Source organism: Larus michahellis, chromosome 9 (assembly GCF_964199755.1).
Source record: "Larus michahellis chromosome 9, bLarMic1.1, whole genome shotgun sequence".
In the NCBI taxonomy this organism is placed as follows: Eukaryota; Metazoa; Chordata; class Aves; order Charadriiformes; family Laridae; genus Larus; species Larus michahellis.
This window is the reverse complement of record NC_133904.1, coordinates 12,589,980-12,603,121: the sequence shown is the minus strand read 5'-3', so window position 1 is coordinate 12,603,121 and position 13,142 is coordinate 12,589,980. Positions and strand designations below refer to the sequence as shown.

General features: G+C 43.6%; 1 protein-coding gene across 1 annotated transcript; it reads left to right on the top strand.

Annotated features, from left to right (window-relative positions):
- The first annotated feature begins 6,707 nt into the window (after positions 1-6,707).
- CTXN2 (cortexin 2) lies at positions 6,708-11,875 on the top strand. Its single transcript, XM_074600750.1, has 2 exons — positions 6,708-6,846; positions 11,428-11,875. Exon 2 carries the CDS (start codon positions 11,482-11,484, stop codon positions 11,728-11,730), a length of 249 nt encoding a protein of 82 aa, XP_074456851.1. The 5' UTR covers positions 6,708-6,846; positions 11,428-11,481; the 3' UTR covers positions 11,731-11,875.
- Positions 11,876-13,142: the final 1,267 nt, after the last annotated feature.

Here is a 13,142-nt window from a genome sequence, read left to right as displayed (position 1 = left end):
GAATTGAGATCAGTGGCTTCCGGTTGCTGACTGACAGGAATCCATGCACTTCTTTTAAGAAAACCATAAATTAAAGTTAAGAAAAGCTGAGCACTACTGAGACTCCACGTCTCTGTTGGTGCGTGTTTCTGGCAGGAGACAGTTAAGAATCACTGACCTGGACAAATGTGGGGTTTGCAAGAAGTAAACTCCTTATGAGCTGCTGGGACTGTATTTTGTCTGCCTGTCCTCATGACTGTCACACCAGCTGTTGGTAACTGCTGAGATTTTGGAGAAAGCTCAAAGATACTATGAAACACCCTAACAACCTACATCCCAGATGAAGGTAGAAAGGCACGTCCAGAGGCCTGATAAGAGGTGCAATTCTGTTCACATATTAACCACAATTTGATAAATAACTTGGTATTTGCGATAATAACCATCACTGAAATAGTTAATGTTTATTTGAAATTGCTGTCATTACATTTTACGGCTCTCACTTCTACAGGATGAAAGGAAGCAATCCGCATGTCCAGGTTACTAAATCCTGTCACCAGACCGCTGTTGGATTGCGCTTTGCACAGAGCATCTCAGGTGTTGGAATCCTATACTCCTCAACCCAGAACTATGGCACCAAGCACCTGACGCTGAATTCCTGGGCCCGTGGGTGCTAGTAACAGGAAGAATTATTGACTTTCTTATGCACAGTTTGCCTACTTGTTCTGAGCAATCTACTGGCTATTTTGACTGCTGCCTTCTCATGTTTGTATGTCTTTTTGTCCCAGCATACACACGGTTTTGTACCAGTGAAATTAGTTGTCACTCAATGTGTTTTGCAATAAATACTGCTAACTGTACAATCCATACAGTGATGCACATCTATAAACACAGAGGTGTTTTGTACTAGAGCTGCACAGGGGCAAAGCTTAGCTTAAAGCCTGGAGGAGTGCTACGAGATTTACCCAGTCCCCCTCGCACCACAACTCCTATTTATAACATTCTCTTTACCTCAGTTGCCTCTTTCAGGATTTTTATGGGAGTCTTGGATCCTTTTCTAGAAGTCTTACACATAATCACTCAGTATTTCTGTCTTCAAAGAATAGTAATAAAAATGGGAGAACAATGTCACAATGAGCTCTTAGGGAGCTGACAGGGGTGAATTTGGATTAAAAAGTGGGATTTCTTTGGTCTACAAAACTGTGTTGAAAAAACCACAAGAAGATTTCTGTGTATAAACTGATTGAAATAAAAATAATAAAAAAGTACTTGGCACAGTAAGTTAAAAAAGGAAAACCAGTATCTTTCTATGCTTGTATTTGTGCTGAGAAAGTCTCTTTCGTTACACACCTCCTGAGAATATTTTAAAATTTTCCTTTGATACACGGGCTTCTAACATGTCTTCCACCTCTGTTCACATCCTTACAGGAGACAGACGTGGTCTCTGAGGAATGTTCCTGTTACAAGGGGATCCCTCATTTAGTACAAAACTGTGAAAAGTGTTCTTGATCTGCTCTCCTAACAAATTCCTCTTGTCATCCCCTAATGTAAATAGTGTTTCTCAGTTATGGGAAGGGTGTATGGCATTATGGCTGTATATCCTTGGCAAGCAGAGAGTTGACAGCACTAATTTACACAGGGAGTTGAAGATAATGGAATATTATTAGCATTCTTCCATATGTATGTAAATATAAGCAACTGTAAAGGAACTACTCTTGGAATTCTCTTGTACAAATAGTAGTTACGGAGTTAAAATGATTACACGTGTTCTACGTATCAGCATGCTTTTCAATACAGTTACTCCCTGGTAAATTAAAGTCTCAAGTCCTCACCGACAAACAAGTCATTGCTCTCAACTTGCTAATGACCAAATTTGTATCACGATCCTTTTAGAAACAATCGTTTTAATTGGTCTTCAGTTTACCTCAGTATTGTTTTTAATTTTGTTTCCAGTTAAATCAGGATCAAAAGCAGTCCATCAACACTTTCATCAGGTAGCATTTGTGAAAAACTTTTATCTTCCCGAAAGTCAGTTTGTATAGAATTCGAGAAAATGGGAATTCTGAGCATCATACATTTTCAATTCATTGTCTTTTTTTTTTTTTTGTAAATAACTGTTTTCAGTCAGACATTGTTCGAACCTATACGATGCCTGCATGATGAATGTGTTGCACGTATTTTTTATTGTTTGTTTGCTATGGCACCTAAACGTGCTTGGCATTTTCTAGACCCTGCCCCTTCTCCAGAAAGCCCCGAGTGCAGCTGGAGAAAGGCTGCTTTAACAGCAGATTTGCTTTGTAAATCATTTGACTTTTGCAGCTCATTTAAAGATTCCCTTTTGCACAACCACAGGTACTTCCAAACCAGTCTGCCTTGCCTAAGGCTGCACCCAGCCTACACTGCTTTACTTTGTGCTAAAAAACATTAGCCCTACTCTGCAGCCGACTCCCTCTTTTGCATAGCTATAATGCACCTAAAGTAAAGCAAATACTATCTTCCCTAAACGCTCTCTTTGCAATTAAACGCCACCTTTCCAGTCTGAGAAAAGTGGTGTTGTGTTTTTTAACTTTGGAAAACGAACCATTTTACACTTCAAAAGGGCAAACTACCGAACGCAGCAGCCTGTCTGCCGGCGGGCATCTCCCAGCCCAGCTGCGGCCGTTCGGCAGCCGGAGCCCACCCAGAGCACAGCCCTTCGCACCCGCGGCTGCGCTGCGGACCGCTGCCATCCCGCCCCTTCCTTCCCACCTCTTTCCAGTTGCCTCCTCTGTCTTGTTCTCCCCGTCCCGAATAATCCGTCAACAGCACTAGCTGGCTCAGACACACACCCCCCGATAAAAGACCGTACAGATGCCTGCTACAGCAATGAAACTGTGCGTTAAGGGGTTTGTTCTGCATCTTGTGTATTTATAACCAGAAAATCCGTGCAGCACCCTATGCCCATAACATGGGATCAGTTACACAGGAGATCTCCTCTACTTGATCTGCAGGGATCTAAACTCTTATCCCCCCCACTGAAGGTTTAAATCTCCCTAATTCTCATCATTTTTTTTCCCCAGTGTTATACAACCCTTGACCACAGTTTAAGAGACTAAAAATCAATCCTGTATTTTTTACCACTGCAAGGCTGCATAACACCAGACCTTTGGTAGCACTTTTACTGGTCCTATATTGAAACAAATCACATTACCCTCTTTTCCCCCAGCTCATTACTTTAGCTGCTGAAGTTACAAAAGAAAAAAAGTGAGCAACCTGCTTGCTTTTTGGTCTTTCCTTCCACAATGCACGTTGGTCCCTAATGACAGGTTGCATGCCCCTAACATACCCACCACCTCCTCTTTCACACTGAGGCAGTAAACACCCACCTCCTGCACGTCTGGAGAGAACCCCCCCCGCCTAAGGCCCCAGAAGCCCTTTGCCCTCTCCCTGTTGGCCAGGGATTTGCCCCAACCCCAAGATGGAGGAGCTGGGGACACACCTGGAGACATTTGCCCTCCTCATGGACCAACTCTCCTGTCCCACTCACACCAGGGGGCACTGTTGGTTTTCACTGCGTCCATGCACTCTTCCACCTTCCCCAACACTACACTGATGTGTGCTGGACTTACTAGCCGTGATTTTCAGCCTTCTTCAGTTCTGAATCCCTAAACTTGTCCTATTTGAAGAGTGGGGCTATTCAGATATTTAACATGGGGAGATTGCTTTGTAGAACTTGTTTTTCTGCCTCATTCCTGGCAGTCACCAGAGGTGTACCCTAGGGACCACCAGGACTGTAGATGACGTGTTTAAACCACTGTTGAAGTCAGTACCTAGTAAAAGCATGGCTTTTGGACAAGCACAAAGATAGATTCAAATCTTTTAAGAATACAGGAAAAAAACATGGTGGAACAGAGGTGCTTATCCTTTTTAAAATGTTAGATACCCTGAACTAATGATCAATACATAAATTAATACATAATCCTCTCTCTTTCACCGTGCCCCTCTATTACTACTTTTATCTCCCCCATACACTATTGCTTTATGATGGTGCATGTTTCTCATAAACTTGCTTAGACTTGCTTAAATTTGCTTAAGAGGGGAGTTTCAACTTGATCTGTGTCTTCTGTGCATAATATTCTTCACTGATTCTACCTTCATCATTCCATTCTAAATTTCTGGCAACGGAAGGGTGAGTTAGTTTGCTTGTGAAGGAACACTCAAAGAGCTGTTTAAAATTAAGCTGAAAAGCAAGTTACAATGGATTTAATTATTCCTCAAAATAGCTACATTTTCTTGATACTCACACCACTTAAGTGATCCTTAAACATCAAAAAGTGTTAAACAGCTAATAGCTCTAAGAATTCCCTATTTCATTTCACTCATTGGCACCCACTTGGTTTTAAGTGTCTTGCCCAACCTTAAACTAGGCCAGTTGAATTTGCAAGGTCAATGTACCAGATTACTAGATTATTATAAAATCTCTATTTCTGTTCAAGGGCTCTGCTTTGAGGACACATAACACTCCCTAAAATAAGGATTGAATCAACGGCAAATATGATTGAAGTCAGATGGAAGTAATAGTTGTTGAATACAAAGAAGATAGGGCCTGATAAAGAAATGGAAAGTGAAGCCAAGTGAATGCTCCATTTGTCCATGTATCCAGAATGGTCGCACATACACTGCTATTTCTTTTGCCTTGCAGGAAAAAAAAAAAATCACTAGTGACTTCTTTACAATTGAACATAAGTGCACAGTTCCTAGAAATAATCACATGATTTCAGTAACTTCTGCCATGAAATAGTACAAGAGGAGCAATTATTTAATGGTTAAAAAAAAGCCAACATTCCTAACTCCTACAGGAATAACTAAAGGGAAGCATAATATCATATCTATAGGGAGGAAGATCCCACCTTTTCCAGGAAAAATTGCAGTGAAAGACTCAGCATCCATGCCCAAAATCTGACAGAAGATGCAAGATGCACCCACTCAGAGGTTATGTGTTTCTATTGTCAATATTGCCCCTCATTCCTAGCCAGCGCAGACATAGTGGTCCTGATTACTCCCAAAACCTACTTACAGTAAGGTTCTCCAAGCGTAGCAATGCTCAACAACCATCAGAAAAGCCTTGATTTATGCCACTCTCTCAAAACAGTTGTGCTGGGTTGGTGTGGGGGTCGGGGCATGAAATTCTGAGCCCTTGTGTGCTTGCTAATCCCAAAATCCCAAACCATAACTGTTTCTCTCTAGCAAGAGACCTTCATGGGGCCCCAAGTAAATCAGGGACACGGCTAAAAAAGAAAACTAGAGCTCATTAGGAACAGAACAGGGTCCTTATATACATATTCTGAAAGCACAATCTTATACTATTTAAAACGATCTATTTATAAAGTCCTCATGGATCTTTAAATATGAGAGGCGCTTCAAAAATTAGCTTGACTTATAATTTCAGCAACAGACATTGTTTACCACATAGACTGATGCTGCAACACTAGAAGATAAAACTAGTAACCATTAGTGACTGCATAGTTAACCATCAGTTTAACCATTAATTCAACTAGCAGGAAAAGCTTTTTTTGTTGAGACTACCCCGTCTTTAGAAGCCCATTGCAGACACAGCAGAAGAATCAGGCATTAAAACAGCAGGCAATGCAAAACCCTGTCCCAGCACATATTAGGAAGAAAAAGGTTTAACCTATACTAGTGTTATTGCATGTAGCAAGAAACATGTGGAGTTTTAAAATTATTTTCTACAGAACAAATTCTGATAGCAGCTCTATAGTAGCCTTCAAAAATGTCATGATGCATGGCACTGTGATACAGTCCTATTCCACTGGCCCACGTGCATCCCTGCAGGGGTGCATTCACCAGGGTGGCATACAAATATGGAATCACTACCATTTAAAAGAGATTTGCTGTTTATTAGTGCAATATACAGATCCAGCTTTGGGAAAAGAAATCCTCTTTCCTTATCCACCTTAAACACCTGCTGTTGTGGCAAATGGAAGCCTCTCTAATATACAACCAGCGTCAGCTAAACGCAGCTCATGAAAGGATATAAAACGTGGTCTAGGCTTCCGCACCAGCAGCGGCTCCCAGCCATATGTCACCACGTGTTCTATGCTTTAATCGTTATTACTATTAAAGCTATTGGGAGGACCCGAGGCCACACTGTAGGTGCAGCCTAAGAGGCTTTTAACTCCCCACGCAAAGCGGCTCAGCACCGGTGTGTAAAACCCTGCTCGCTGATAGCACGGTGGTTGCTTGCGGGCCAGCAGAACGGCCCCGCCGCACCCAGCGCGGCTCTACAGGTCCCGCTCCGCACCGGCGGCGGGGCTGCGCTGTTCGCTGCCGGGGCTACCGGCTCCGGCAGGGCGGCAGCCCCCCTCCTGCGGGTACCGCAGCCCGGTCCTCCGTCACTGCGGGGACCACCCAGGCTTTGAGGCCCCGTTCCCCGGCCTGGGCGGCGGGGAGCGGACGGGAGGAGGGCCGCTCCCGCCCCGCTCGGCGGCCGGCCCTTACCGATGCGCCGCACGTAGTGTTTTGCAGGAAGTTTCCACGCTCCTCAATTTAATCCGTGCAAAGGCGGGGGGGGGAGGTTGGAGAGGAGCGCGGCTGAATAGCGATGGAAAGGGGCGGGCAGGGAGGAGGAGGAGGCGGTAGCAGCAGCGGCCGTGTTTAATTTTTTAATTAGGGCGGTTTGAGCATCTCCCGGCGGGGCCGCATCGCCGGGCGGCGAGGGGAGCCCGCCCCCGCCGCCCGGGACCCCTTCCCCCCGGGCCGTGAGCCGTCGGGGCTCCAGCCTGGGTTTCCGACAGCTGGCGAACCGGGCCCGGTAGCCGCGGAAAACTCCGCACTCCGCCACCATGGGCAGCGCGGGCGCGGAGGAGAAGGGTGGGTAGCGCGGGCGGCGCGGCGGGCGCGGCGGGGCTGGGCTGACCTTGCGGCACCGCCCGGCCCGGGCGGGGGGCACCCCGGGGGGGGGGGCGGGGGGCAGAGGGAGGGTAAAAGCGTAAATCTGCCCTCCCAGGGAAGGCGGGGAGGGGGGCGATGAAAGCGAAGGCTGTGCTTGCGATCCTACAGCAACAATTGCTCTGCAGGTGCTCGGTCTCTCGCAGCCTCCATCCGTGGGGAAGCAGGCAACACTTTTCCACGTTTACAAGTTAAAGATGATGCTAGGGAACGTCTTGTTTTCCTGCCTTTTTATATTATCCGAATCTAGACCAAATACATGAATTCACAGCGCAGGGGCTCTTGCCCAGCGGAGACTCCAGGCTTGTGTATTTACTAAGGATAAAATCTCATTTCTGCAATTCATTGCTTGCCTGAAGGCTGGAAATGTCACTGCCCAGCTGCTGCTTCCTTGTAGGGGAATGCCATTTACATTAAAAAGTGTTGCCTGCACCCTGAGTTACCATGCTGCAAAAGCAGTGCCTGTTTCTGTGGGGCTTCGCTATCCTTGCAGAAGTTAGCCATGCCTTCATTTGCTGGGCGTCCGTTCCCTGGTCTTCCTACCTTACACCTCCTTGGTTGCTGTCTCAGAAACCTTAGCCTGAGGAGACAGTCTTCTCCACAGCAATTTAGAGAATACAGGCATGCAATGTGCACCTGAGCATGACAGTCTGGTCGTGGGTCGCGGAGCTGTTTTTGCAGCATTTCTGGCCATGTGTTGTTATCTCAGATAGCTCAGACCCTTTGGAGGATTCCAAATTCATGCTGATTTCTATTTCCTTAGATTTTCTCCATTGCTAATCCTTTCACCCTGCTACCTCCTGTGCCCAATTCCTATAATAGCATTCCTGGAATACAGTTCCAATTCCTTGACTGGATAGCTAAGTGCAAATTAGGTGCTTCTGAAACTCCCAAGGGATGCCTTTTTATGTCCTTAACCACGCCAACACCTTTTCAAGTTGGGTTTGCTGTCACTCAAACACAAGCATCGGACTGAAGCTATTTGAAGTAGCTTCAGAATGACCAGATCCATGAACCAGCAGCTGGGCTGCAGATATCCAAGGGGAGAGCAGATGGCAACTGATTTAGTCCATTTTGTTACACACTATTGTTTATGAAGTGAGTTTTCATACATTTGAGGCTTAAGTATGCCAAGAGGATGAACGCTTCCAGCTTGAGCAGACATTAAAGGTACTAATTTCCAGTACTGAGCCATTAAAAAAACCCACACCTATAGGGGGTTCTGTGAGGGAAGGACTGAAACCCAAAATACAGGGAAGATTATTGAGGAAGCCTTGATTTAACACTTACTGGCTACTTTCTAAATCTTCTCAGTATCTCTGAAAACATAAGGGTGAAGGCTCGGATGAAGAAAGTGACACCCAAACCACCAAAGAGCTGGGGCTGGGATCTTCAATCCATACCAAACATTAACAGAGTTGGGCTGGTGATTCCCCTTCACCCTCCTCCATAGGTGCAGCCAGCACCCTCCGCTCATACCTCCATTCTCCTTACCTCAGCCGTCTATGTGATAAGCTATCTTCCTCATTCCTGTTTACTCTGGGACTCAGTTGTTTCTTCTGGCCTCACAAGAGCCTCCAATGGCCTTTTATTTTGCAGCAGATGTTAAGGAGCCTTTCTTTATGCCAATGTTTTTATACAGGCAAAGAATCAAAGGACGAGTAGGGTCTTGACCTATAAGTCAAGGGAGATCAGTCTGAGGCCAGCCCCTACAAAATGACTTTGCGGATTCTAACTGATATAATGCCTCTCCCCATCATACTTCCCTCAAAGGTTATCTTCAAGGATTTTTGGATCCGGGCCATGTTAGTATTCACAGTCTTCTGACTCGTGACTTGACACATAGACTGCAGCAAATGAAAAGATATCTGACTCATTGGGAGGGGACATCTAATCTGTACACAGCACTAAAATATGAAAACAATAAAAAGGCGCTCAAGGTCAGTCTTGGTACCACAGTTTTGGGGATACGTAATTAGAGCAAAATGTTCTGTGAACTTTAAGGCTTCAATTACAATTTCTGAAATTCAGGACAAGGAAGAGAAGAAAACAAAGCTGCATATTAGAGTTTCCCAGAACCAATTCCCACCTCCAAGCAAAATGCCTACTGTTTTCTGATACTGCTGTTTCAGCCAAACTCTTGCCAAATCCACATTTCAGCATCAGTCAGGCTTTGCACAGAGATCTGTCCCATAACATCTCCTGACACGCACATAATGAACAAACAAATCCCACTAATTCCGGTGTGTAACCTGCAAAATTAGTAACATTGGAAGCCACGTTCTTGGAGTATGACTCTACGGTGAAGAAATGTCACCCCAAACATATATATTTCTCTAGACTCAGCTCAAATGCACGGTTCTTCGTGGACAGCCTACCCCTAAGATTTCTCTCCATGTCTTTCAAGGTCGCAATCGTGGGGTTTGGGTCTGGCTTTCCCAGGTAGTGTCTACGTATAAGCCTTTAATTTAATTTTTATAACCCAGTGTCCTAGGACTTTTGGAAAGAATTTTTTTTCCTTGACTGGCTGTTGTTCAAATAAATTGATTTGTGACATAAATTTGTGATATTGAACTTCCTGTGATTTTTTTTTCCTACATAAGGTCAAACTTAATAGAAAAATTGGAAGTATGCCCAATGAAAATCTGTATAACAGGTGGGCTTTAGCTATAATACATTTTCAGAAGATAAATATTGATTGTTGTTGACATTACTTCAAATTCCCATAGGCTATATCTGATCTGATCCCACAGGATCTTTTCTCCAACTTAACAGGAATTAAACCAGTATGAGCCAAAGAGCAGAATATCATGCAAAACGAAGAAGGATCTCATACACAGCTCTATCGAATAAACAGAACATTGGTTGTTATGCTCTGGCAAATGTGTAAAGACTGTAATAGGAAACTGTATTATTTAATGCCTACTATAATGAGAGTTACTGCAAAAAGAAAAAGCCTTCTGCCTTGCCCTTTTAATCCTTGTTTTAAAATTTTCATTCTTTAGGATAATATTAAAAAATCCCACAAATTCTGAAGTAAGAAAGCAGACGCCAAACAAGATAAAAGTTCTGCCCATTCTGTCTTCTCAGAAAAACAAAAATCTTATTTTTACTGTTTCTGTTTTATTAATTGTAGGCTGACTCAGGACATGGCTACTTTCAGCCGTGACTGCAGTACAGAGCAGAGATACTGGAGCTCCCTTTGAACTGGCTAGCAGCGCAGGTACCTGAAGCAGTGTAGCCATGGCAGCACAGACCTCTCAGTGGCCTAATTACTCTGCCAAGAAATAAATGGATACTGGGAATTCCCTGGGGGGAAAGACGGTTGAATTGTTAACAAAAAGAGTTTTCCCCTGAGGCGTGCTAGTTAAATAGGTGTTACCAAGTGCCAAAAAACCTTAAGCTCCAACCTTAGAATAAAAACGCCTTTGTCCTTCTGCACTTCTGATGTCCCAGTCTTTCTAATTCTCCTGCTGTCTATAGAGACAAAGAAAGATGTGATTTCAATATCTGATGGAAAACCTAACATAAAGCTAAACGATTCCCACCCTCAACTAAAATCTATACATAAGATCTCCTGAAAAAGACAAAAGTAAAAGTCTCTTCTGGCTGAAAACAGACAAAGCTCTTCTGGGGGCAATGGTGGGGTGGAGGTGCTCAAGCATCCTGTCCCCACAGGACACACAGGAGGGTCAGTCCCCTGAGCTCCACAAGGAGCATGTTCAGATCTGGTGTTTACTGTGCCTGTGAAAATGTCAGGCTATGTATGTATTTAATGGGAAAGACCAAGGAGAAGAAACAAACGAGAGCAAGATTGAGGGGAAGGGAATTTACTTCTGTTAGCTCTTCTCCCACCAATCTTTCCTCACACACAAGAGTGGACACATACAGAGGAAAGCGAAGGGGCAATTTTACCAATATGCTCACTTTCTTACAAGGTCAAAATGCACACAGCATTTTTCTGAAAATGGAGCCCAAGACTTCACTAAAATTGCACGCACAATGTTTTATTTTACAAGTTGTGTCTATTTACTTGGTTTTATAAGCTAAATTACATAAGCAAAACTCACGTTATTTGGCTGAAATTCCCTTTGAGGTCAACGCGAGTTTAACTAGTTTAAGGACTGAGCTGTAAAGCCATTTCAGAAAACATACTCGTTTCTCCACAGGGAGACCTTGGTGAGTGTTGCCTTATCAGAATCTGTAGGCTTGTGCCCAGTCCGACAAAATGCTGTTTGCAACAGCCATATGCTGAAATTGCTCTGTTTTGAGGAGACAGAAAGCCAGAATATCATGAGTTTGCTGTCTCATAACAGAGGCCAGTAAGTGGATGGTGTGTAGAGGCTAAAAGTTGCAATTTTATCACATTAATTTAAATGTGAAAAAACAACAGGACACCACTAAAATCCAAGCTGTTTTTCATTTCCAAATGTTCATATGCTACGGCTCAGATATACACACCCCATTTAGACCTAACCAAACCGATTCTACTTTTCTATGCAGGCAAAGAAGCAATAGAGGTGAAAATCCCACGGAGCCACCAGGATGTGATGCCCAATGATGAGCAGTAATTACTGCAGCAACACTTCAGCCAGCATGAGTGTCAACGAAATGTCTGCCTTCCCTCTGACTTTAGAGCAAAAAACTGGCTTTGCCTTTGTAGGGATTTTGTGTGTTTTCTTGGGACTTCTAATTATCAGATGCTTCAAAATCTTGCTAGACCCCTACAGTAGTATGCCTTCTTCTACGTGGGAAGATGAAGTTGAGGGGTTGGATAAAGGAACATTTGAATATGCTCTTGCATGAAAAATCACAGACTATCCTGCCTTAAATTTGATGTTGATTTCATTTTGGAAACCAACTGTTGTTACATTTGTTATACATACCTGCATTTTGGAGATATGTTGGTGGCATCCATTTTGTTAAATAAATATTTGTTGCAAACTCAAAAGGCACTTCATTTTGCTTTGATTTTACGAACAGTGTAATGGTAGATAAGAAATTGTTAACAGCAAAGAAATACTAACAATAAACAATTCACTAGAATGTTATCATGGGCAAAACCTATTTTAAGAATTAGATGATATCTGCCTCTTCAGAGGAGGATCTCATGTCCACTGTGTCTCATGACAGGCTGGAGAGAAAGATAAAGGACAAAAGATGGGCTCATGAATGGTGAGTGCTTAACTGGTAACTCCTTCCCCTCCTCATCTGACACAATTTTCTGACGCTCAGAGACTCTGCTTGTATACTGAGAATACAAAAGTGGAAGACGCTAAATGGTTGTGGCTCAGAGCATGTGCCTGCAAGATGCTGAGATGAGAGGAACAAGGGTTGGTCCACACACTACCAATAATAAAGAACTAATGGGAAAGCTAAAATCGCATCAATTGCTAACTCACCTCTCACCTTCCAAGAAGAGCAGGGGCTGTACTACTGAGTGCTTATAAGGAAAGTGTATGTTGCGTCTCCCATGTGAAACTTGATGTAGTCCTCTGCAAACAGTGCATAGTTCTATTCCTTCCTGCTCATATGAGCATATTTTAATATTTCTCTACAGAAGAACCTCCCACTCTACAGCAACAGAAGTCAAACAGAATTACTGGAAGGGAAACAAACATCACCAAGGAAATTTTTGATTCGACAAACATTCAATGATACAAAATATATTACCTGCACAGAACTTCAGTCTGAACCAGACCATCACCACAGTGCCAGTCCACCAGTGTCTCCCATATCATTAAAAAATTTTAGGTGAAAGAGAAAAAGTAAATATTAAGTAACCAATCTTACAGTCTAGCTGAATTGGTCAAGGCATACCAATTTTTTTACTCCACTTGGTTACGGAAGATGATTCAGTTTAAACTGAAATGTAAACTGTCTGGTTAACAACACTCAGCAGTAATTACACCAGCTTGGCAAGGCAAAAGCAGAGACAGTCATGCTGCATACCCATTTGTTCCCAGCTCCCGAAAGGGAGAGGGGTGCAGAGCTGACTGGAGATCTCTCTGCTCTCCAGCCCCTCTCCACAGCTGGTTCTTCTGTTTGTGCTCCTACAGCTGTGCACAGTGTATGATCTGGACTGTCAAACTGAAGAATTGGTCATAGGAGATCCTATCGAGGCAGAAGAACTAACAGTGAAAGCAGAGACTCAAATCTGGGTATTCAAGGTCACCCTCATATATACAGCTGTTTAGCAAGTGTGCCAGTACTTGACA

What these genes read in the sequence shown, in the direction of transcription:
- CTXN2 (XM_074600750.1), top strand. Translation starts at nt 11,482, where the DNA reads ATGATGAGCAGTAATTACTGCAGCAACACTTCAGCCAGCATGAGTGTC.